The 27,060-nt window shown below is 42.5% G+C and overlaps 1 protein-coding gene across 1 annotated transcript in view; it reads left to right on the plus strand.

Moving 5' to 3' along the window:
* LOC146345056 (macrophage mannose receptor 1-like) overlaps nt 1-27,060 on the plus strand; it is a 78,655-nt gene that overhangs the window by 36,336 nt on the left and 15,259 nt on the right. The window contains exons 14-24 of the mRNA XM_084859003.1: nt 2,535-2,613; nt 6,094-6,229; nt 7,147-7,182; nt 7,281-7,450; nt 12,821-12,891; nt 14,044-14,144; nt 15,042-15,184; nt 17,060-17,174; nt 19,821-19,963; nt 25,752-25,854; nt 26,696-26,928. Coding sequence (XP_084715129.1) covers nt 2,535-2,613; nt 6,094-6,229; nt 7,147-7,182; nt 7,281-7,450; nt 12,821-12,891; nt 14,044-14,144; nt 15,042-15,184; nt 17,060-17,174; nt 19,821-19,963; nt 25,752-25,854; nt 26,696-26,928 — 1,330 coding nt within the window. The remainder of the gene's footprint in view (nt 1-2,534; nt 2,614-6,093; nt 6,230-7,146; nt 7,183-7,280; nt 7,451-12,820; nt 12,892-14,043; nt 14,145-15,041; nt 15,185-17,059; nt 17,175-19,820; nt 19,964-25,751; nt 25,855-26,695; nt 26,929-27,060) is intronic.

Genomic DNA, 27,060 nt, shown 5'->3' on the forward strand with positions numbered 1-27,060 from the left:
AAGACTACTACTGAGGAAAGAGAATTCACAAGTGAAATAAGATTTTCAGCAATGTTTTGTTTTTGTTCTTAATATAACCCTATATTCAAGATTAACGGTGCCCTTTATGTTTCAAGGGCCAAATTGGCTGCAGACAAGCACATTGGGAGCCACATCCCAGCAGTGGGCAAGGCAATATCCAAAGTGGGTGGGGGCATAACCCAAAATGGACAGAACCAATTCATTGCTGGCATGTGGCCCCCCACTTGATTGCCCAGGCCCCAGTCACATACTTATATTCTCTCTCTCTCTCTCTCTCTCTCTCTCTCTCTCTCTCATGCGTACACACACACCACTCAGAAAACATGCAACATACATCCTCCGTCCTGAAAAGTCCCCCCTTCCCAGCTGCAATTAGGCATTTAAAAACCCTCCATTGCCTGATTGTAGCAGTGGGGGGGGGGATTTTTGAGGGCAAGGTGAAGCATTGGAGAAGGGATGATTAGTCTTTTTCTCCGCAGTAGTGCTCCCCCCACAAAAAATGCCCCTCACTGCAGTTAGGCTTTTAAAAGGCCTCTATTGGCACCATCTGCGTGGTTCCAAGGCTTACAAAATGATGTTCACAACTGAGCTATAAAGATAAGGAAAAGAGATGTAAAAGAACTGGAAGCCAGGCAGATTGTGCAATTATATCAGCTAAGGGCTTCTCCACATAGGGCTTTTATACCATGATTGAGATTGGTTACTCATGGAAGTTTGTGGGTCCTTTACATGATGTTGTCAACCTCCAGAACCTCTCCCATGGTTTCTGACCTTTTCCGCAGCTTAATTTGAAACAGAAATAATGAGCTAATAAAAAGAACAGCTTTGAATTGGGTTGAATTTGTCCGTGTAAAGAGAAAGTGGCGCTATAACAACAGTGCCATATAGTGGCTGTATAATGAAACATATAGAACTTACAGTGGGGGAGAAGTGCATGTAAAAGGCCAACCTTAATCCCACAAAGAATCTGGAAGCAGAAGCCCTGGTGAAATCACAGGATAAAAAACCTCTGTGTGGAGAAGCCCTAAGTTTGTGAGAGAGCATTTAAGACAAGGAATGTTAAGTTGTCAGTTGAGTGGTGGAAGGGAGAGAATGGAAGGAAGGGTGAGGAAAGGGGATCAAACCCCAAGTTTATCATCGGGGGGGTGGAGGTATTGTTGCGGGGGATGCATGCCACACTCAGTGTAGAGAACCACTAAGCAGACCAGAAATATAGGTGATTCCCAGAAAGAATCACATACAATCTGAAATGTGAATTCCCCCTCCCTCCTTCAGCAATATAATTAGACATCAGTGACCACATCAGAGTTTGGAACCTGAATATTTGTAAGGATATATGCATGTGCTGGGTTGTTTATGTGTGAATGTGAGAGACAGGAGTGGGAGAAGGAAACATTCTAGTGTTGCATTTTTACCTTTCTGCCTCAAAAAAGAAAAAAAAGAGAAAAGGCAAGACCAGAACAGGATACAATGGTGGAAGACACATGCCTACATCTTAACCCCCCCCCTCCACTCCCCAAATGTGTGTAACGGACCCCCTTCTGGAGGTGAGGGCATTTTGAGGAAAAATGAAGTCATTTGAAGTAATTACTTCAAAGTACAAAATACTTTGGAGAAGAAGTAATGGGGGGGGGGGGGATAGAGAGAAAACTGCTTCACCTCGTGATGGCTTCCCTGTCCCCAGGGTTCAAAATTCATTTGTGCCTGTGTTTAGAACCCTGGAGAAAGAAAGCCACATGGTGATAACTCAGAGCAGAGCAGCAGTTGGAAGGGAAAGGGTTAAGCATTAATCACACACACAGCCTATTCCTCTACTTTTTCAAAATTGCTGCCTCACAGAGTTGTATTTCTGAAAAGCAAAATTAAGAAAGAAACAACGGTGTCTGTGCTTCGTTACTTGCCTTTGTGTGAAATATATAGGTAGCCCCCATTAGACAAATCAGGTATGCGGTGGAACCTGGAAATCAGGTATTAATACCCCATTTCAGCAGGAAGGCAAAGATATTATCCTATGTTGGGGTGGGGCAAAAATGTCAGCAAAGGCTGCTTTTCAAATGTATTCAGTATAAAATATAAGCACTTTTATTCTGGTTATTTTTGTACCGTAGAATCAATATAGCAATATTATTAATGCAAGTCAAAGTATGAATCTTTTTAACACAGAAAGATTTGGAGCTTTGCTGGGTCCCTTGAAAACTATTTATAACGTAGTCACATCTGACGAACCAGTGACACAGTGACTTAGCAAGAAATATAGGTGATTCTAAGAAATAATCACATGTGATCTAAACACACACACATATACAAATACACAGTGTTCCTGCTTAGAATGGCACACCTTTTCTAGAAATGTCATACTGTAACAAGATTTAACTGAATATACTGCAGAAAGATGAATGTCTGATATTGTTCTAGAGAATATCAAGCTATTCACTATGTACGTATTATAACTATGAGTGTCGTGAAATACTTAGTATTTTCTGGACTCTATGTAATTGTTTACTATATTTTAGGTCTATTGATCAACACTGCTGGATTGGTTTAAATTCTCTGAATCCCAACGAAGGACTTACTTGGAGTGATGGATCACCTGTAAGGAAATTAACAATTCTAACATACTGTTAATATTATTATATATTCAGGCCTGGTTTTGGAACGGAAACTGCCTTGGTTGCCCTGTGGGATGACCTCTGCCGGGAGAGGGACAGGGGGAGTGCAACCCTGTTGATTCTCCTGGACCTCTCAGCGGCTTTCGATACCATCGACCATGGTATCCTTCTGGATAGGTTGTCTGGGTTGGGAGTTGGAGGCACTGCACTACAGTGGTTCCGCTCCTACTTGGATGGCCGATTCCAGAAGGTGGTGCTGGGGCAATTGTGTGCCATGGCAATTGTGCCATGAGGTTCCACAGGGCTCTATTTTATCCCCCATGCTGTTTAACATCTACATGAAACCGCTGGGGGAGGTTATCCGGAGGTGTGGGCTGAGGTGCCATCAATATGCGGATGACACCCAGCTCTACCTCTCTTTCTCATCAAAACCAGGTGAGGCAGTGGCTGTTCTGAACCAGTGCCTGGGCACGGTAATGGACTGGATGAGGGCTAATAAACTGAAACTCAATCCAGACAAGACGGAGGTACTGTTAGTGGGTGGTTCGTCTGCCCGGCTAGGTGATATTCAACCTGTTCTGGAGGGGGTTGCACTCCCCCTAAAGGATCAGGTTCGTAGTTTGGGGGTGCTCTTTGATCCAGAACTGTCACTTGAGGCACAGGTGAACTCAGTGGCACGGAGCACTTTTTATCAGCTTAGGCTGGTATACCAACTATGCCCTTATCTGGACAGAGATAGCCTAGCTGCAGTTATCCATGCTCTGATAACATCTCGTCTGGATTACTGCAATGCGTTATACGTGGGGCTGCCTTTGAAAACGGTCCGGAAACTTCAGCTGGTCCAAAATAGGGCAGCAAGATTGTTAACAGGGACTGGCCTGCGAGCTCATATTACGCCAGTACTTTTCCAGCTGCACTGGCTGCCAGTCCATTTCCGGGCCCGATTCAAAGTGCTGGTGTTAACATTCAAAGCCCTTAACGGCTTGGGGCCAGGTTACCTGAAGGATCGCCTCCTCCCATATGTGCCTGCCCGGACCTTAAGATCATCATCAGCGGCCCTTCTCCGTGAGCCCCTGCCAAAGGAAGTGAGGCGGGTGGCTACTAGGAGGAGGGCTTTTTCTGTTGTGGCACCCCGGCTCTGGAATGAGCTCCCTAGTGAGGTTCACCTGGTGCCTACATTATACTCCTTTTGGCGCCAGGTGAAGACCTTTTTATTTTCCCAGGCATTTTAGCTTTCTAAATTTTTATCTTTGCTGTTTTAAATCTGTATTTTAAACTCCTGTACTGCTGCTAGGTTTTATTGTGGTTGTATTGTTATATTGTGGTTTTAATGTTCTATATATTTTAAATTGTTTTATTGTGTGTTGTTTGGTTTTAATTTTTGTGAACCGCCCAGAGAGCTTCGGCTATTGGGCGGTATAGAAATGAAATAAATAAATAAATAAATAAATAAATAATTGCTCTTATTTAAATAATTTACAATCTTAACATCCACGCCCTCTTGCTCTCATAGTGAACTTTGACGGACCCCACAGCAATATTTTAAATGTTTAGCTAGGGAAGTACCCAGCATTAGTCTTTAAAAATATGATTTGTATATCCGATCTAATTTGTACCCGACTCTTTTCACAGTTCCTGTGGAGTTGCCTGAAGTTGCTGCTTGTCCAGTTTAATTAGGTTACTTTTATTAAGTTGCTCCTGTGGAGGCAGACAAGCTGCGCGTGTTTTTCATTCATCATCATCATCATCATCATCATTTTCATTTCTATACCACCCAAGAGCCAAAGCTCTCTGCACAGTTCACAAAAATTACATTTCATAAAATACAAGATAATAAAACATAGTATAAACTTTTAACATACGGCATTTAAAATAATTTACACAGCTAAACAATTTCTATAAAATAGGAGACCTGATAAAGGCAGCTGACATAAATGCCCCATCGTATGCCATTAAAGCCTGGGAGTAGAAGACAGTCCTAACCTGACACCAAAAAGATGACAGTGTGGCGCCAGGCGAGCCTCAGTGGGGAGATCATTCCATAATTGGAGGGCTGCCACCGAGAAGGCCCTCTCCCTTGTTGTTGCCTTCCAAGCCTGCCACAGAGGAGGCACTCAGAGGAAGAGGCACATCATTCTCCTTTGACTCTTGCCTATCTTGGCTGGTCAAGGTCAGCCAGGAGGGGCTTGGCTTGTAACTTGACCGCTGTTATTAACTCCTCTTACTGAGAATGTGCTGCCTCTTGCCTTAAAACAAGCATTCATCCATGGAATGAATGGAATAATGCCATGATCATGCATAGCCATGCAAACGAACAAGCATTGCCTATACTCTCAATGAGCCAACACTTTTGCCCTCTTTTGATGTGATCCCTGAAAAATCTCCCAGTGCTTTACACTGCTGCTGGAAATGTTCACAGAAAAGGTGCCCTCCCCTGTGGCTCAGTGCTCTTGAAAATCAGTCTAATCCTACATTTTTGAACATATGAAACTGCTCTATATTGATTCAGTCCATCTCATCTAGGGATGCTGGAGGAATCTGCAGTGAATTCAAATGGATCTATGGATTTCTATGAATCTGACCTGCGGATTCCACAGCAGACTGCTTTTTCCAAGTCATGCAGATTCTGTAGATTTGCAGACCAGTGTGTGTGGGGGGGAGATTTAGCACTATTATCACTAATACACATTAGTGCAAGTAGAATGAAATTCTGGTAAACAAAATCCATTTCCATCAATGAGCAGATGATAGAATGAAAGATACCTCACAATCTGTGAAATAGAAACAGAATGGATTTAACAAAATCCGTACATCCCTAATCTCACCTAATATTTTCTGTTCTGACAGTGGCCCTCCAGGAAGGCTGACTACCTGAGATCCTTTTAATTGGGGATGCTGCAGATTGAACTGGGCATGTTCTGCACAAAAAGCATGTGCCCTATTTGCTAAGCAAAACGTAGGAGTAGGACTCAACATGAACTGCCCTGTGTTGATACACAGAGCTTCTGCTATTTGGCAGTATTAAAATGTAATAAATAAATAAATAAACGCAAGGAGACACTTGGTCTGTTTGCTTTAGTCTTGAGCTGACTTCATTCATAAAATGCAATAGAACAATCATAACAATTAAAAGAATTAGATCAATAAGTTTGTCCTGATCTGGCCCACAGAGTTTATAAAGATCAGGATGCACCTATTGTTTTCCACAGTGGCAACAAGGTGAATGGGTAGGAGCAAATACAAAATGACCACTCATCTGAGTAACTTGCAAGGGCGTGAACTGGTTGCTTTCTTTATAATAACCTGTTACACCCGTGGGGTTAAAAAGGAAATGACAGCCCATCTCTTACTACATATGTGTATGCTCACTAATATGCATACTGTAAGTCTGTCTCCTTTCTGAATATTACAGCTGGTGATTTTTAGAAAGAAAAAGAGTAATAAAACTTTATTTCTACTGTAGGTAGACTTTGAACGTAAGCCTCATTGGCCAGCTTCCAGAGATACTGAAGAGCAATGCAAAGTAGTGCATAGATTTGGATTTTGGCTATCTTACATATGTGACAACGTTCTTCCTTGGATTTGCCAAATAAAAAGAGGTAAGTCTCCTTTCATTTACAACCGGTTCATTGAGAGAGCAATCCTATGGCTGCTAGACGCCAGCTAGATGGCCATAGGCTATCCTGTTTTCCGGGAACCGACCTCAGAGCCCGCACTCCGAGGTCAGTTCCTGGAGAACCGACCTCCCCCCACTTCTGCTCTGCCTCTGAGGTAGCACGGAACAGCCCCGTCCTCCGCGCTCGCAAGAGGAGTGTGGAGGGGGCAGAAGAGGCATGGCTGGGGGCGTTCCAGGGCGGGGAGATTGTATCTTCCTATATGACACATCCAGTGTGTCATACGGCAGCCTCCTCTCCTGCTCTGTCCTCCCGCGGCTAGACAGCCGCAATCGGTTGTCTAGCCACAAATGCAGGGCAGGAGGAGTGCGGAGGGAACGATCCCCTCCATGCCTCTCCTGCCCTGCTTTGGATAGGTGGTTGCCTCTGAGTTCGGAGGCGGCCACCTATCTGGATAGGATTGCGCCCTGAGCAAAAGCAACAGATGCATTATTTGCTGCAGTGCTTCTAAACCTGGCTTTTGATATTCCCATGCTAGTTATCCTCCTGCCTTTTGAGAGGAGATGATGAAAAAAAAGTGCAATGTTAAGTGTTAAATACATGTAACGTTCATTATGAACACTGCAGAGTTTAAATTTGTGGACTTTGCATTATGACATACTCAAATGTATAGTATTCCATTTAGATTGAGAACAAGGCATCTAGTACATTGGGGGCATGGTGAATACAGGCAAACACCGATTGTTTTTTCTTGTTCTGTTATTACTTGCATAGCAGAAATGTGGTAAGCTATAAATAATGATTTTTCATTCATTATGAATTGCTGTTTGCAATATGAAATAATGCAGTGCATATAGATGGCACTTGGATATTTTATAACTAACATTTGTTTGGTTTTTCAGGTGTATCCTTAAAACCAGAACCAAGCAATACTTTTGGTATGTTGGGTGATTTCATGTTTGAAAAAGTGTTATAATTTATGTAATTTGTATTAGAAACACTGTATTAGAAACACTTGTTGTTCCTTCTTTTGCAGATTATTCTTTCAAAGTAATTGAAGATGGCTGGATTGCATATGACAGCAATGAGTACTATTTCAGTAATGCAACACTCCCTGCAGAAAAATCTCGGGCATTCTGCAAGAAGCATGGCGGAGATCTTGTTGTCATTGATAAGGAAACTGAAAGAAAGTTTTTGCATAAATATGTAAGAAATTTATGGAATATATGTTTCCTCAATCAAATATAACTAAAAAGGAACCAGAGAAATTATTTGAGAACAGCCATTTCTGTGCCTACTAAACATTTTCTTCCAGAATCTAGAAGGGCTTTCTTCAGGGGCCGGGGCTTGGAACTGAGGCTCTGCCCCATGAAGGAACCTCAGGAGGCTACACAGCTCAGCTTGGGTGCCCCATGAGCTGGATTAGGCCCGTGGGCCAGAGATTCTGCACCCTGTTCTAGATGCTGACAACAGATTAGGTAGCCAGAACCTTGTAATTAAAGAATCTTACCTGAGCCTTTGTGGCTGTACGCTTCCACTGTAGCATCAGATACCAACAAGAAAATGCCAAATCAAAATGTATGAGCCCCTCCCAATAATTATCATAGATTTAGACTTGTTTCATAACTCCAGCAGTGTGCTTTCTCAGTATGCTGAAAACTGTTCCATATAATCAGGGATCTGGTTCTACACAGTTATAGAAATGTTTGAATCTGCTTCCTGGGTAGATCCACCAGATAGTGTAGGAAGTACCAGCTTAGCACTACATTTGCTAGGTGCTGCTAGTGCTGGTATATGTGATATGTCGAATTAGGGAAGGTATCAATGTGGACCCCTGACCAATTTTTGGTGGCAACCACTTAACAGAAAAATTAATTTCAGAAAACCATCCAGAAATTAATAGGAACTAAAGTATAATGGCCTGGTTCAGACATAATGCTAACCCATGGTTTATTTAACCCATCGTTTGTTGTCCTACCCAGAGTTTTTTTGGCAAACGATTTAATAATCTATTGTTTGTTTTCTCAATCCCTAGGTTGTATGCTTTCCTCCTCCTTTACCTGCTACATCACTGTATCCCTTCATAGCCTGGAAAAACAAGCCATGAACAACCCACAGCTCTGGGTTCACACATAATGACAACCCATAGTTTAAACAACCCAGAATGCACAACACAACAACAAACCATGGGTTCTTCTACATGGTCTCTGTGCATCACCCATACGGGCTCTGCACCTGTGCAGAGCCTTGATTCGTTGGTGTATGAGATCAGTGGTCTGGAAATTGTCAGTTTGATCAAGGGCAAGCTACCTCTGCTACCTTCCAGAGAGGGGTGCCCTTGCCAGACCTTTGTCAGGCCGTGACTTGGTCATGATCATCCTCCTTTATAAGGCACTACCAACTGGATGTCTGAACACATGAGGACTACACCTCTGGATGAGCAGTTTTTTTCATGCTGCTATAATGAGACACTGACCCTCCTCTGGTAAGTCAACTTGTCACTCGCCCATATGTGTGATGCACAGACACCACAAAGAAGAAAGACAGGTTGCTTACTTGTAACTGCAATTCTTCGAGTGGTCACACAACCCACCCACTGTCCCCACTTTGGTGTTATACTCCATGTTGGGTTCATAAGGTCTGTCTGGGTTCCAAGGCCACAATGTTGGTCTCAGGAAACTGAAGGAGTAAGCAGGAACTTGTAAGGGACATGCACACTGGGAAGGTGGGGGAGGGGTTCCTGCCAAAACTCCTCAGCTATAGAAGGTTCCTGAAACAAGGCTCCATGCAGGCGCAGAGCTCAGTTGCGAGCGGAGATGGGTCAAAGAAGACGCAGACAACAAGTCTGGGTTGAAAATTGGGCCATTTTTATTGAAAATATCTGCAAAGGGGTAACTAGGACAGGCATCTAACTGTGTCAGCGACTAGCTAGCACTTCTTGGGCGAAAACACACCCAGCCTGAGGGGTGGCAGTGATCTTGCCATCCCTCCAGACTGCCCCTTCTGTGGGAGGTAGACCTTCCCCTGTCACCCCCTCCCAGTGCCGCACAACACCTGGGTGAGTGAGGAGGGTTGGTCTCCCAGGCAACCGTTATCCCCCCACTGAGCCACACAACCCGTTGGGGAGCCTCAAGCGTCACCTGTCACTATAAGGTGCCTCTGCATGCACACCATCCCTAATCTCTTTCAGCTTTTGCCCTTCCTAGCCGCCAGTGAAATGTGACCTATGAGATTGGACCTAATTCACCTACAGGACGGACTCAACCCCACTAACAGTGTGAAGTAGGCAAAAAGACTCATAGTAATAGGCCAATTGAACTGTAAGCCAAAAATTCCTACATGGCTCCCAAAGGGGCAACCGGCATGAAACCCACACTGCTTAGGGGAGGGTGGGAGGGAGCTGTGTGAGCGAGAGAGCTGAGATTGGGAAGGGGGCTGAGCTTAAGTAACTCAGCCTGCCCCTCCTTGCATGGTGATGCCACTGAGTGCACCAATGACCAGCCCCTACGTCACTCCACCCGCCCGCAAAGGCCCCCCCCCCTCAGCCAGACAAGTTGGCGCCGGGTTAGGGCATATGTGTGAATGCACAGATGACCACTCGAAGAACTACAGTTACAGGTAAGCAACCTATCTTTCTCATTCTGGGTTATTCATGATTAACATGGTTTGTTAGCACAGCCTCGTTCACACGTAAGAACAACCCAAAACTGTACAACTGAAACCATGGGCTAACTTCATGTGCAATCCAGGCCACAGTGTATGCTTATTATTATAATCCTCTATATAGATATTATTAGTGGTTACATTGTCCACTCCCTGCTGGAATTGGAATTCCATGACTATTTTGCACCACTTTCCAGCACATCAGAGCCTCAATACATCTTTTTCAAGCTAAGCTCTTAATTTTAATGGAACAGAAGTTAAACTTCCCATCCAATGATAGTTTTCTATCAGACGTGCTTGTGCTGATAATACACAAAAGAATAATGTTTGTAAAGAGAAGTAACATCTCAACAAACTCCTTAAGGGTCTCTGATGAAAGCACAGTATGCCTATCACTCAGAGTTTCATCTTCTGCCCTCACCTCCCCAACATCCCTTTCTACTTTTCTCCATTCACCCATCTTTATCCCTTTCCTCTTCCAGTTCTTATTTTTTTCTCTTTCTTTTTCTATCCTACATGGGTTGTTTTATTTTCCTCCTCCCTTCACTTAGAAGAGAAGCCAGTGAAATGGCCTATAATGGAAGAGTGAACTGGGGAACCATAGGTAGAATTATTTCCGATGGAATGTTTGTAATTGATGTTATACAGAAGTAAAAACCTTGAATAAATCAGTTAATTATACCAGTTATTAAAAAATATTAATTAACACTCTCAGGCTTACCCCAATTTAAGCTGAGATGTTTTATCCTTTAAAACTAAATAAAAGTTTTAAAATGTTAAATACATTGACATAATAAATGGGAGCATTACATCTGGATGTCCTTCACTTTAGAATCAATTTAGGGCCTCATACTACACAATTTCATTAAGTCATATCATTCACTGTCACCTTCAAATATACATTTTTGTCTTCATTTTCCTCCTTTATTTTTCCACATTGAATATATATATATATATATATATATATATATATGCAGTGAGGCTTAGTTCTGCATTGAGTATATATATATATATATATACAGTGAGGCTTAGTTCTGAGTCAACATCTATAGAATTGCACTGTTCGTTGTGTTTTTAAATCACAAGAATGATATGGACAATTCTGTCCAACATTACAAACCCCTTATTGCCTGATATGTAGATTCAGCAGTTCCTATGGAATAACTGGATTAGGTTCATCTAGACAATATTTGTTTGTTTGTTCGTTTGTTTATTCATTACATCTATATCCCACCTTTCTCCCATCGTGGAACTCATGGTGGCCACATATGATGTTCCTAAGGCTGAAATCCTATACACACTTTCTTGGAAGTAAGTCCCATCGAACTCAATGGGGCTTATTCCAAAGTAGACATGTATAGGATTGCACCTGTTAGTCACCTTTCCATTGTGTGGTCATTGTGCACACTTATGAAAAACAATAAAACTACTTTCCCACAAGAACAAGCATTAAAGTATTTTAGAAGTCCTGAAATTAATAATTTATCAGTGAACACTTTGCTTTGAACTTTTGGGAAAAAAATGAAGAAATATTTTAAAATAAATACATCTGGTTGGATCCAGACTACGTTTGTTGCACTAAGTTCCCACTGAAATTAATGGGGTACTTTTCAGTCATGAATAACTTCTAAAATTGACTTCATTGGGATCTAAGTGCAACTAAATTAGACCGCAATTCTATACCCACTTACCTATGAGTTACCACATTGAACTCAATAGGACTTACTTCTGAGCAGACATGGATTGGATTGCGCTGTAAGGATTGAATGAAGTTAAGGGTTTTATCCCCTGCTTTTCAACTCAGATGAATTCTCAAAGCAAAACAGTATTAAACCTCTAAGAAGAAGGAAGTGCTTTCTGTGGTCAGAATTCAGTTTTCAGAACAATGTACCTTTTCCTCTGTTTCATTTTTAGTTTTGTCTTTTCAGCATAATTGCAAATAATGTTAAAAAAATTACAAGGTTTTAACTTGAAAATCTTTAGGCTTCAGGAATGCAGTGAGGCTTAGTTCTGAGTCAACATGTATAGAATTGCACTGTTCATTGTGTTTTTAAATCACAAGAATGATATGGACAGTTCTGTCCAACATTACAAACCCTTTATTGCCTGATATGTAGATTCAGCAGTTCCTATGGAATAACTGGATTAGGTTCATCTAGACAATCTTTCTTTCTTTCTTTCTTTCTTTCTTTCTTTATTACATCTATATCCCACCTTTCTCCCATCGTGGAACTCATGGTGGCCACATGCACTGACTAAACCCAGACCTATTTAGCTTCACCAAGGTGGCTGCCTCATGTGCTTCAGACCATGCCCTGGAACCTGATTGCTTTATATCTATAATAATAACCCATCCATCCATCACCACTATACCACCAAGATTGTGAAACCTGGACACCTGAAATTTACAAGGTATACTAAGGGGACCCTAAGAGTATTCACCTCAGGGTCGTTTTGTTTTTAAAATGCATTAATTAATTTTAATTAATTGTGAGGTGTCCACGTGGTTGAAACCTGCAGTAACATCTTCAGTCATTACCAACACATAGCTTTATAGTCGATACAGTTTGAAACCAGGGAAGTTTAATAGGCCAAGGGACAGAGTTATATGCTTGCCCCCTCTACCCTGCTCTGGGGCAGTCCTCCTCAGGGGAATGGAGTGGGAAGACCTCTTTTTCAGGGAGCTATAGGGGTATACCATGGCAATGGCCATGTCTACAGGTGTCATCAGACATGGTTTCACTTAGACAGGGCAGCCACAATGTGCCCAACTCAAATGCGTACGTTTGCCTGCAGGCTTCTTGCATCAATGTAAGGGCTATTCCTTCCCATGCAAAGCAGGGTCTATTTGCTAGTTAAAGCAATATAATAATTTGTTGTATTTATTTCCCATTCTTGCTTTGTATGTTTTAGAGTGTCTTCTATGGATCTTCTAAGGACAGCCCTTATATTGGTTTAATTTTGGGACTTGATAGAAAGTTCGGGTAAGTGAACAAAAATACATATATTACAAAATGTATAAAATAGACTTGTACTTACACAAATCATAATGTGTGAGATGAAATATGTTTTGGTAACAAAACTAAACCTAATATGAAACAGAACAAATCTCACTAGTAACATTGCAATCCTAATAAAAAGTCACTGTGAATATTTCTAAGTTAACTGGATTTCCACTCTTTGCCAAAGTTGAATAAAAACCTTTAGCTGATTATCTACAGGCTTTAAGACTGATAGTTATTGGAGAGAACAAAGAAACATTTAAGGAGGTGTTTTTAAGATCTTTGCTTGTAGGCAGCTGATGGCCCTTTTTGGCAAGAACTAAAAGAGTTGTGTATATGGAAGAACTTTGAACATTTAATGGCAGCACCTTATGAAATTCAACGAAATGAGATACTACAAGATGCCTGTAACTGATTTGCAGTGCTATATTTTTCTTGTTAATGTGTTATTTTCTTTAAAATATACACTTTTTAATTCAGGAATTCAGAACTCAGTGCCTTCCATTCCAACAGAATATTTCACTTGTAGGGTCTCTTGTTGGGGTTAACTGTTTATTAGCATTTAGGCATTGTATAATGGTATACAATTATACAACGTAAGTTACATGTCATTATACTTGGTAATAAAATGTATATATGATTTTTATACATATGTGTGTGTGTGTGTGTGTATTTATCAGAAACATCTTTAAGGTTCTTCATAATTCCCTTGTTCATAATTTTATTCATCTGAAATATGAAGCCCTTCATAATGCAGATAAAAATAAAGAAGACATTTTGGTAGACAGAAAATCCAGATGGAACCCCATATATAGTGATAAAAATATACTAATCAATTAAATTTGCAATTTGCTGTTCTTTAATAGCTCAGTCTTTAAAGTTGACAGTTTTTCTCGCCATTTTGGCTACATTACTTCAATTAATCCTGTCAAATATTGTCAATGTTGCCAGTATTTTTCTGGAAGGGCTACTGTGCCTTTAACAACAAGGTGAGAGACAGAAAATCAACAGTGAAAACTTTTCTCAGTCTGAAGCTGCCTTGGCTAAAAAAGCAAATACACAAAAACACCCATTGTAAATGTACACAGGACCAATTACATTGCTCTGTCCAAAGCTGTCACATCATTTTTGTAGCTGGATGGATGGATCTCCAGTGATATATGAAGCCTGGGCCACTGATGAACCCAACTTTGCAAATGATGATGAAAACTGTGTGGTTATGTACCTCAGTACAGGCAAGTAGATTAAAAGTATATTTTAAAATTTAAGTTCTTCTGTATGTGTATGTTTGGGAGTGGGGCAAGAGATTAATTAATATAGAATAACTACCACATAATGGGCTGGTTACAGATTGAGACATACTTAGAGCAGACCTATTGATTTCAATGGAACTTAAGTTAGCCATGACTGATGCAAGACCCATTGAATTCAGTGGGATTACTCTAAATATGACTCAATCTGGAACCAGTCCACTGAATTTGTAATCAGAATCACTGTTCTACTCACATGTGTACGTTGAAAGGATGGAAAACCGATACTTTTAAAACTCTTTGATTATCGTCCTTTGAATATGACAGGAGTTTAAAGGATACCAAATCTGTATTATATGAGCAAGATGGTGGAATGAGAAAGATCCTGGAAAATACTACACAGACTTGTAATCTAAAGATTGTGTATATGTAATTTTAATACTTTGAGACTTTAAGCAGCTAGCTGCACAAACAACTGCTTACTTGTTACTTTTATAACTCATCTTTCTTCCAACATGGAACTTAAGGCAGCATACTTATTTATTTATTTATTTATTCATTCATTCATGTCATGTCATGTCATAAATAGCATTCATAGACAGTGTCTCTTTCAGGCACTGATGAGACTTAGATCCGGTTAACTTCAGCAAGGATGCTGTATCATGCAGCTTCAGATTATGCCCTAGAATAATGGACATATTCATCCAGAAAGCAAGAGTGGTGTTTCACAAGATAGGGCTCTAATACATTTTAAAATTATTATTGTTGTTGTTGATATTGTTATTGTTATTATTATTTGTAACATATACTTGAAGGTCATTTGGCACTTTTAATTTTGGGAGTAATTTAATATTATGTTGACAACATAACTCCTCCATTCAGGCTTCTGGAATGATATAAATTGTGGTATTGAGACAAGCTTCATCTGTGAAAGACATAATAGTTCTGTTCGTTCTACTATCACTCCCACTTCGCCTGCACTTCAGGGAGGCTGCGCTGAAGGCTGGTTTTTGTTTGATAACAAGGTAACTAATATAGTCATTACAAATTTCTGTGTATTCCAGATTCAGATTTTAGAACATGTACAATTAATGCTCCAGCATTCCTGAGCATGCAGAGATTGCCCTCCATGTCCACAATTCACTACTCAGGGTTCTCTTTAGAGCTTCTGCCCGGTTGTGGAATGAGCTCCCTGGAGAGGCTCACTTGACACAGACGTTGTGCTCTTTTTGGTGCCAGATGAAGACCTTTTTATTTTCCCAGACATGTTAGTCTTTCTTTTTCTGTTGTTTTAAATCTATTACTGTATCTTCAATCTTTGAACTGCTGCTAGGTTTTATTTTGGGTTTTTTTATTTTATAGTGCAGTTTACATTTTTAAATGTTTATATTTGTGTTGTATTTTGTGGTTTTAATTGTTGTGAACTACCCAGAGAGTTTTGGCTTTGGGGTGATATAGAAATGTAATAAATAAATAAAAATGCAATGAAGACGTATAGATCAGCGGGTGAAGCCTTTCACCATGATGTCACATACTCTCCCCCCACATGCACACGCACACATTCACTGTACATGCTCTAATGTCTGAAGAGGGCTATTGTGTGAAAATATGGAAATTATAATAAATGGGGAAATGGTCAGTACTGTAAAACCCCCAAAAGAACCATAGGCTTTATAGATAGCTTTACAATTTTAAATAAAGAGGGTTTGTTTGTTTTTACAGTTGAAGCTATGCATCTGCTGCCAAAATAAAGCTATGAAAGGTGCTTTGAAATAGGTTTCAGCATTCTTCTTTTCCTTTTCCTTATATTAACTTACTTAATTACAGTCTTAGAAAAAAAGAGGTTATACACAATGGCAGAGTTTGGATTTCATGTCAGCCCAGATTTTTTTTTTTTAAATTGTGGGTTACCATGGTGCATGTATGAATATGGACTTGAGCGCGCTCCAGGAGAGAGCGCAGGACAGGGAGGCCTGACGTGCTATGGCCCATGGGGTCACGAAGAGTCGGACACAACTGAACAACAACAACAACAACAAATGGTGCATGCAGCTCAATTGCTCTTGCTTGGCTACACAAGCCAGCGACTCTCCATCCCTGGCTTGGTTAGTGTTATGTTTGAACTGGGGACTCTGGCTTTCTGTCCTTTGACAACCCAAAAACAAATCCTGTGTTACAACTCTAGCTTGTCAGGGGACAGATAAGCCAAAGTTCCTGGTTTGGTTGTAACACTAACCAAGCTAGGGATGGAGAGTCCCTGGCTTGTGTAACCACTCCCTCTGGCAGGAGAAGCCAAATGAGAGTGACTGAGCTATAAGTACTAGGATATTGACTTGCTCATGGTAACTCAGGTTTTTTTTTTTTTTAACATTCTGGGTTACCAGGATGTGCAGACCCGGCCAATGCTACCCCAAGACATTTTGCTCCCTGAAGCAGAGCTGCAGTTCTTATCACCCACTCAGGGCCAAGACTTTAAAAGGTCTTGCTGCACGTTCCTGCCTTCACCAATTCCCTTCTCATGGTACCACTTGAAGGAGGTCACCTCACTCTGCTGCACAGCAGAGCCGGTCCTGGCAGTACAAACTTCATAATACAAAAATATTTAAAGACTATTACATAACACAAAGCATATGTTAAACCAGCATAAAATATATAAAGAGAATATATTCTCTTCTATCACTTTTTCCCCAAAAGGAAATGGAAAATACTGTTCTGGAAATGGAAAATACTGTTCACTAGTACTGTGTTGCTTCTTAAGCTGTACTGAAGTCATTATCCAGATCCACTACCCCAGTAAATTTTCATCATGATGACTTCATGGTTGATGATTTCATAACTGAGAATTTCATGAAATTTCATGATTGATGGAATTTTGGAGGGGTTTTTTTTTTCTTCCCCAGTGCTTCCAAATATTTGGCTTTAATGAAAATGAGAGAAAAAACTGGACTGATGCTCGTACTGACTGCAGAAATCGAGGAGGAAACCTGGCTAGTATACCCAGCAAAGCTGTTCAAGGTACAGTCAGTTCTTTAAATCATATTGTTCATATATCAGGTTGACAGTTTTAAAAGCCTAGGAATCCCTACTCATGTTAACGTCATACCATAGGAACTGCTACTTTGCAGTTCCTTCCCTTTCCACTCAGGTAACATGAGAAACCGCAGACCACATGAGCAACTGAAAACTGAGGCAATGCAAAACACGAGCTCCTTCCATGGGGCTCCATGCTGTTCACTACCTAAACAGCATGAGAAGGTCATAAACTAAATAAGAGCCCACAGTTATTTTGCGGTACTGTAAAACCTATATGCTGGCTACAATTGGTACTGAATCACAGGTCGGAATTAAGATTGCTGGGAGAATTATCAACAACCTCCGATATGCAGACGATACCACCCGAATGGCAGAAAGCGAAGAAAATCTAAAGAGCCTCTTGTTGAGGGTGAAAGTGGAGAGTGCAAAAGCTGGTTTGAAACTCAACATTAAAAAAAACTAAGATCATGGCATCTGGCCCTATCACTTCCTGGCATATAGAAGGGGAAGAAATGGAAGCAGTGACAGATTTTATTTTCTTGGGCTCCAAGATCACTGCAGACGGTGACTGTAGCCATGAAATTAAAAGACGCTTGCTCCTTCGGAGGAAAGCTATGGCAAACCTAGACAGCATAGTAAGAAGCAGAGACATCACCTTGCTGACCAAGGTTCGTATAATCAAAGCTATGGTTTTCCCAGTAGTAATGTATGGCTGTGCAAGCTGGACTATAAGGAAGGCTGAGCGTCGAAGAATTGATGCCTTCGAACTGTGGTGCTGGAGGAGACTCTTACGAGTCCCCTGGACTGCAAGGAGATCAAATCAGTCCATCCTAAAGGAAATCAACCCTGAGTGCTCATTGGAAGGACAGATACTGAAGCTGAAGCTCAAATATTTTGGCCACCTAATGCGAAGAGAAAACTCTCTGGAAAAGACCCTGATGCTGGGAAAGATAGAAGGCAAAAGGAGAAGGGGACGGCAGAGGATGAGATGGCTAGATAGCATCACCAATGCAATGAATATGAACTTGAGCACACTCCGGGAGAGAGCGCAGGACAGGAAGGCCTGGCGTGCTATGGTCCATGGGGTCACGAAGAATCGGACACGACTTAACGACTGAACAACCACAAAAAGCAGCTTGACAATGGCCAAGTGCAACTAAAAGTGGCTCAGGGTGCTTCCACGTGAGGCTTTTATTGTGCATTCTCCTTGTCTTATTTACAGAATTTGATCTGGAGTGGGTGGTCCAGGTAGCAATGTCTCCCACGTGCACCTTCCTTTATTTTTCTACCACTCCTTTCATATTTTCTTTTTCTGCAAAAACATATGTTAACGAGGAAAAGACAGAATGGCTGTGCAATGTCATTTGATTGCTAGTGCTAGGAGCTGTCTGTCTGAAACCACCCTAATTTGGCAAGCATTCTTGGTTTCCAAAATGGAGTTCAGTTAAAGGTCTATTTTGGAAGCAACAATGCTTGCATTGCTAACATAATCAGTCCCACTTGCTATATGTTTATTTAGGGTGCAGGCCATAGGAGGGCTCTGAGATAGAGGGCTTTGAGATCGGAGCCCTCTGTCTATCCAAAGCCCTGCTGGCAAGAGTCAGGCAATTTCACCTCCCATTCCTCCTAGAAATTTTTTTTTCAGCTAGACGGGTCTCTGATGGTGGGCAGCACAGTGATGGAGAGACTATAGGATCATGCAGCTCCTGATCTCTCCTTTCTCCTCTCCTTTCTCCTCCCCTCCTCTTCCCTGCCTGCTCACCATCACATACCCTTTTCACCCTCCCCAAGTTCTTGCAAGGTCACTGTTGTGACCGATCTCAGAGCCCCCCTCCTAAGCTCATAGGAGTGCCCATGGCCTCGAGGGGGGGAATCCAATATATCCTATGGCCCCTGGGACACTCTCCCAGGGACCATGGGATCGCTCTGCCCATTTCTCTTTAAAAATATATATATTATAAAATACAAATACATCTTGGCAAATTTTGTAAGTCCAGTAACGTTTTACAAAATTAGTAACTATTCTATTATATAGAATTAATGACTACTGCTTCCACATAATGATTTTTAAAAATAATGTTAAATGATGCTATAAATATGATATAATTACTATCAGTAGATACATTTAATCTGAATTTAATCATACCTCTAATCTTTAAATCTCACCATTCCTTAATTTGTCTTATATGTGCCAATATCCAAATTCTATTTCTTACTCATAAGCTCTAAAAAAGCTTTCCAATTACTGAAATAATTTTCTTGCTGGCTGGGGGATGCTCAGAGTTGTAGGACGTTTTCCTTTCTAGAAGTGCATAGGACTGCAGCCTCAGAAAATTTAGAATTCTTCTAGTACTATCAGAAATTGACCATTGTCTTAATCATGACACGTTTGCGCTCTTTCCAGGGGCAAAGTGCATTGTGCTGGTCTAGGTGGCCCTTTGGTCTGACCTAGCTGGGCAGTGTTTAAAATCGTGTTGTTACATTAAAGGAATATTAAAAGCAAAAACAAAACATCATGAACAAAATATCATTAGTGTAGTTCATGGTTATACAGTATTGTCCACTGGTAGGTGAAAGGCCTGTGCTTGCCAAATACTTCATGATAAAACTTTGTTTATTTTCACTCAGCTTTCCTCACCATGCACTTAAAAAGTGCTTCAACTGATACCTGGATTGGACTGAATGATGTTAATTGGGAGCATCATTTCTTTTGGACAGATGGAAGTGGTGTCTACTATACAAACTGGGCCAAAGGTTTTCCAGGTTATCATGTAAGTCCTGGCTGCAAAGGCTTTTATCTTTTTTCTCGGATGCAACAAATGTCCTTGATGTTCCATTCCTACAGTGAAACAACACATATGGAAAAGTATCCAGAACAGGCAATGGGGTTTTGAACAGATTCCAAAGAACCCCTGGGAAAAAAATGACTAGTAGCCAATTGTGGTCAGAATGAAATCTGTACAATTACAGTAGGTCTTTAGAGTTGAAAATTTGTCTTCAGCTCTCTCTAGGTACTCTGCCAATAGGATAAGGGCTAGAGGATCATCTGTCAATGCTCATTTCCCTCATCAAGGAGCACCATTTCCTAGTCCTTCAGTTCAGTCGTATGTCCCTTTCTGAGTTGGGGAGCTATGAATTTCTATGAATTTCTGAAGGGCATCTCATCCATCTTGCTCCACACCATTCCTGATCCTCTGGCCAGTAATTGCAGTCCTGCATCTCTTCAACAGTTATCTCTCATCCATCCCCTAAGTACTTAACTTGTTGGGACTAGTAAGACTGCCCTCTGGACACTGCACATGTCCAGAAGCAATTTGTTATTGATAAATATTAATGCTGAGAAAGCTGCAAGACTACTGTTACTGCTCCACTTTGCTGCTCGCACTTGACTCCACCTCCCTTTGAATCTCCACAGCCATGGCTGACGCTCCTTTTTCAGGCACGTTTTCAGGCAACAACCCCACCACCACCACCACCACCACCACTCACAGTCTAAAGCTCTTTGTGGGAGGGAAGAGATGCACCCTGAATCCAGACTGCTAGGAATGGAAATGGAAAAGCAGGAAGTGAGGTCCTGCAGTACGGAATAGTTCACATTGGCCATGTTCAGATGTCACTTTAAGCCATGGTGACTTAATAAAATACTTATAGTAGCTTATTTTGGAAATAGTCCACGATGCCCTACCACACAACCAGGCTAATAAGCTACTATGAGTAGGTTATTAAGCCACTGTACGTAATCTGAGTCATCCCCCCGGCCCCTGTCCCACTGCAGTCCTTCCGCCTGAGCAGTGGCGCTGTTGCACCCATTAACAACAACACAGCAGCCTGTTTTAACCTGCCACAATATCCCAATGAAAGAGGAGAGGTGTGGGGTGAAGTACAGGGGCTTAATTCAGTGCTTCCAGCATCACTCTGTCAAAGGGCAGGGGTGGCTCTAAAGTGCTGGAAGTTTGTAAGATCGGGACCAAACTTCATACACTGCCTCCCCTAGGCACCCAACACACCATCAAAGCTCTGCACAATCACTCACAAAGGAGAGGAAATCATGTGTGAACCAAAATGGGGGTGGCAGCTATAACACCTTGGAGGTTTGCAGGATCGGGACCAAACATCACACAAAGCCTCTCCTAGTTGGCAGGCTTTGATTTACCATCAAAACCCTGCACAATTACCCCAGAGGAGAAAATCCCAGGTGCAAAAAGGAGGTGGCACAAATAAACCCTTGGGGGTTTGTAGGATTAGGACAAAAAACCCAACTGAGCATCCCCCCCCCCCCCGCCATTGCTGGCGTAGATGCCTTTATTGTCCATTGTATTGTATTATCGACGACAATAAAGTGGAGTTGTGCGTTTCACACACACCCCTCCCAGACATTGCTGGCAGAGTCGCTTCTGTTTGTTATAGTGGTAAAGCGCTATAGCGCTTTAGCTCTAAAGCGAAATTGTGCCAAAGCCCCTCACCCATACCCATTGCTGGCATGAAGCCTTTATTGCCTCAAAATCACTATAGTGCTTTAGCAATACAATGAAGTTGCACATTTCACACACACACACACGCACGCACGCACCATTGCTGGCAGACCTGGTTCTGTTCACTATAGCACTTTAGTGCTAAAGCAAATTTGTACAAAAATGCAGTTGCGCATAAGCAAAATTGTGTGCGCGCACACCCCACCACCATTTTGCTTCTTCATGGAAAAGTGATCAGAGAAAGAAAAAGGGGGTGGGATATATAACTCTCTGACAGTTTGCTGGAACTGGGCAAAATTGCGCAGCTAAGGTGCCCTCATGCAGAGCCTTCAGATGCTGTAGTGGATAATTACACAATTTGGCTTCTTCATGGAAAAGTGTGCATAACAGGAAAAAGGGGGTGGGAGCTATACATCCCTGACAGTTTGCTGGAATGGTATGAAATTGCAGATTTCATGAGGGGGTGCCTTCATGGGGAGCCTCCAGACGCTGTAGCGGATTATTGCAGAACAGCATTTCTTAATGGAATAGTGAGCAGTTCTTTCCCTATTCCCCTATTATTTCCTATTTCCCAAGTTGTGATAGGCTTGTGCGAACTCACCCAAGTCTCCCCCGCGACCTGCTCACTGGATCCCTGCCCACTGCCGGACCCAGCTCATGCTGGGACGCGAGGCAGCTGGTGGTTTGCAGGAGACCGGCCAGTGCTGCCACCACCCAGAGCGAATGTGCCTCTCTCTGCTGAGCACCGGCAGAGAGGGGCACAGTCGCTCTCGGTGGCAGGATGGGAAGCGAGAGGGAAGCGCCACTTACCTCTTGCTTCCCATCCTGCTCTCTCCGCCGCTGCCCAGAGCAACTGCGCTCCTCTCAGCTGAGCACCAGCAGAGAGGGGCACAGTTGCTCTCGGCGACCGTTGCCGCTCAGGAAAGGAGTAGGGGCTGCCGAGCTTGCCCGACTTGGCATGCACCGTGTCAGGCAAGAGCAGAAGCTCGCGGACTGGTGTCCGGGGGGGCTGAACTGGCAGGAACCAGCCAAGCTCGAGCCCCCAAACAGACACCTGCGACAACCCTAGTTGTGCAGTTTCAACTTAGGGATCAGGGAAGCCTGTCATTGTGTAACTTCATTATAGTGTGGTAGCGTGATAGCCTGGGGCTGTCATTGTACTTGGGGAAAGCTGTCATTTTGTAACTGTAGCACGGTATCAGGGAAGGCTGCGCTTGTTTTCCTGAGGTTGTCCCTTGACAGCTTGTCAGATCTTGGAAAAAGAGCTCTGCAGGCATGAGCAGAGTGGCTACAACCGTTTTGACTGGTCCTGTCAGCTAACTCTGTCAGTGATCAGAATAAGCCACAATGAGCACCAGACAACACAATAACCACGGTGGGTTAAATAACCGTTACTGCAGACCGTGAGTTACTAGAGTGACTTATTTTGGCCAAATAAACCATCGTGGATTAAAAAATTCCCAACAGACAACACAATAACCAACAATGTGGTGGCTTAGTGGCTTATTTAACCCATCATGGGTTATCGTGCCATCCAAACCGGGTCATTATCTCTATGTTGAGATAGAAATAATGGCATGGCTAAACATGCCATTACATGCCATGTTCTCAAGGCATGTTTAGATGATGGCATGGCTAAACATGCCATGTTCTCAAGGCATGTTTACCCTTGAGAAGAGATGACTGAGGGGAGATTTGATAGCGCTCTTCAAGTACTTGAAGGTTGTCACAGAGAGGAAGGCCAGCATCTCTTCTCGATCATCCCAGAGTTCAGGATATTGAACAATGGGCTCAAGTTACAGGAAGCCAGATTCCGGCTGAACATCAGGAAAAACTTCCTGACTGTCAGAGCAATACGACAATGGAACCAATTCCCTAGGGAGGTAGAGGGCTCTCCCACACTGGAGGCATTCAAGATGAGGCTGGACAGCCATCTGTCAGCGATGCTCTGACCTGGATTCCTGCACTGAGCAGGATGGCCTTGTAGGCCCCTTCCAACCCTACTATTCTATGATTCTATGATCTGATGAGTCAAGACGTAGAGCTTGTATGCAAATTTAACTTGAGGGTTGGTGTACTCATTGGTCTTTTCCTATTCCTGCCATGACTGGAGCTGTGAGGCTTAGATTCCCTGAGTTTTGGTGAGGGAGAGGAGTTTTATTCATTCATTCATTCCATTTCTATGCCACCCAATAGCCAAAGCTCTTTTGTCCAGCAGGGCAAGGAGCAAGGTTCAGGGCACAGCTGCTGAGACAACGAAGGGGTTCTCCAGCCAGGTAACAAGAGCAGGTATCTAAGACCAAGGAGCTAGTCTGAAGAGACATTGAACCAACAACAACAAGCAGCAACTGAGCAATTTTTTAGTTGGCTCTGCTACCCTACCACTTCCTGAAACATCAGCAAGGCCCTGACCCAGTAGAAATCAGTTATTCCTTCCTCCTGAACACACCTCAGAGATGGGAGGCCTTGTGCTGCCAGGCGTGCACTCTGCATTTGCTCTGGGCTTCGGGGTGGACTTGGCACTAGGGATTTCCAGATTTTGTGGAATCTGTCCCATGTGCGTTTCAGCATAATTTGTTCCAGTGCCTGCTCACAGATAGATTCTTTTTTTTTTTAGTGTGCAGAAAAATACACCAAAACATTCATTAGATGTTTTGCTGCAATTTATGTAATTTACATTAGTACATAAAATTTAGCGTATATTCCCCCATTCCATTAAACTATTCGTAGCGTATACGTTTCTGTGATTTTTCAAAATGGCCCATGTCTCAGTGTAAAGTTGTGCACTGCCACTTTCCAATGAATAGATGTGCGTACATATCGAGGAAGTAAGTCCCTCCTCAGGCCACAGGCTTCGTGCAGACTGAGGAGGCTGGTGCGCACCAGATTTGGCAGGTTGGATTCTAAGAAATCCAAAGTCATTTTAATCTGTCTTGGATTTCTCCAACATCCCTACTTCTCTTCTTCTGGGACGCCAGGGTGATTCTGGAGCACCTGGAGTTGGAGTGTGTGACCAGGCAGCATAGACTCTCTGAGTGGCAGTAGTTTTGAAGTGTTTCTCAGAGTTCACTGACTCCCCTTGATCCCAACACACTGAGGCCAGTGGCAATGTCCTCCTCTGAGGAGGAAATTGTGAGCGGAGATGGGTTAAAGAAGACGCAGACAACAAGTATGGGTTGAAAATTGAGCCACATTTATTGAAATACCTGCAAAGGGGTAACTAGGACGGGCATCTAACTGTGTCAGCAGCTAGCTGGCACTTCTTGGGCGAAACCACACCCAGCCGGTGATCACCCATCCCTCCGGACTGCCCCTTCTGGGGGAGGTAGACCTTCCGGTGTCACCCCCAACCTGGTGCCGCACAACACCTGGGTGAGTGAGAAGGGTTGGTCTCCCAGGCAACCCTTATCCCCCTGCTGAGCCGCACAACCCGTTCGGGGGGCCTCAGGCATCACCTGTCACCATAAGGTGCCTCTGCATGCACACCATCCGTACTTTCCTGTTTTGCCCGTCCTAGCCGCCAACTGGAATGTGACCGATGATAAAGACCATATTCCCTTACAGGACACACTCGACCCGCAAAACAGTGTGATGTAGGCAAAAAAGACGCACAGTAATAGGCCAATCAAACTATGAGCCAAAAAATTCCTACATGGTTCCCAAAGGGCAACCGGTAATAAACCCACACTGCTTAGGGGAGGGTGGGAGGGAGCTGCGTCGAGCCAGAGAGCTGAGATTGGGAGGAGGGCTGAGTTTAAGGCAACTCAGTTTGCCCCTCCTTGCACGGTGGTGCCACTGGGGTGCACCAATCAGAGGCCCCTACGTCTTATCACCCCACCCGCCCGCAATGCCCCCCCCCTTTCAGCCAGACAAGCTGGCGCCGGGATTAGGGCATTTCTGTCCAATGGTGGAGGCTGATTCTGGGCTAGACCAAGCAGTGATGAATCATGGTAGGTATTAATCTGCAGAACATCCGACTTGGCTCTTAAATCGTATTTCTTCTAGTCTGAAAAATATAGAAGGAAAATTCGAAACACAATTGGGGATAGAAAGATTGTACAACATTTGGCCCTCGTTTATTCCCTAGGGTGACTGTGTTTTTATGATGATGAGGCCTGAAAGACTGGCAGGAAATTGGAGAGATGGAGATTGTGAGGCTAAGAAAAGCTACATCTGCAAAAGAAACACTGGTAAGTTTTTAGATGAGATTAACAGAAAACAGTTTGTAATTCAGACAGAGTCCAAAGCCAACTTTCTACGTTATATTATTTTGGACAAAAAGAAAACAAGATTGTCACTAAATGTATTAGTGATTCCACACTCATCAATCTAAAGAAAAGAAAGCAGCAACTGTGACTATTTTAGACTTGCAGAGAGATAAGCCATGATGCAGAGAGCGACAATTATGTGTCCACCTGTAACTTGATTTCCCCCCCAGATCATTAAAAATAGACAAGAAAGGGAAACTGCTAGCATGGGATTAGTTATATTTTAGTGTCATAAACTCTAGCTCTGTTCATTTGTTCATAGTGGAAAACTACACCCTATGTATATTCACTTGAATGCAAGAACAGAGCCCCCATGCATAGGTCCCCACAGGTGTTCACTGTCCAAGAGTGACTGAACAGGTCTTCTGTTATGAAAGAATTGTGGTGGAGAGGAAGCTAATTAAGCAATAGTGTCTTGACCTCTCTAGAAAGAACTGACTTTCAAATAGACCTGTTGACTCCTTGTTAGGGATCTCATTTTCCTCTTTGGGGACTATAAACAAAATGTATACTGTGGCATGCTCCAGATCCTATTTTTATTTAGAAAATGAGTAAATTTTTATCTTTTTCCACAATGTAAATCTTTATTGAATTTTAAGGTTCTAAAAATATTTTATTTCAGGTTTTTAGTACTTTGAGATGATGAAATGCGTGGGCAATAGTATTTAGAATGTCAACGTCAAGTGAAATCTGACAATTTACATTATTAAAGACTGTGTGCACACAGTCTAAACTTATCTCCCTTTATTGCTTTGCTGTATAGATACTACATTCTCTCTCACTGAAACAACGATTCCAGCCTCTGGCTATATCCTTTATGGAAATAGCAGCTATTCTCTCGTTAGTCCCAATATGACATGGGAAGAAGCAAGAAAAAAGTGTAAATCTGAAAAGGCAGAGCTTGCCAGCATTTTAACTCCCCACGTCCAATCATTCCTATGGCTACAGGTGTTAAAATATGGGGAGCCTGTGTGGATTGGTCTAAACAGTAACATGGTAAGAAAGTAAGATGTACAAGAACATAATGCTATTTATTGACATCAGAGGTTTGTATTCAGAAGGGTATGGTTAGAAGTTGCTAGCACAGGACTTTTATTAACTGACAATACCCTGCATTAGCATATCATC

Source organism: Heloderma suspectum, chromosome 5 (assembly GCF_057233095.1).
Source record: "Heloderma suspectum isolate Gila_16-S chromosome 5, 16-S_ref, whole genome shotgun sequence".
In the NCBI taxonomy this organism is placed as follows: domain Eukaryota; kingdom Metazoa; phylum Chordata; class Lepidosauria; order Squamata; family Helodermatidae; genus Heloderma; species Heloderma suspectum.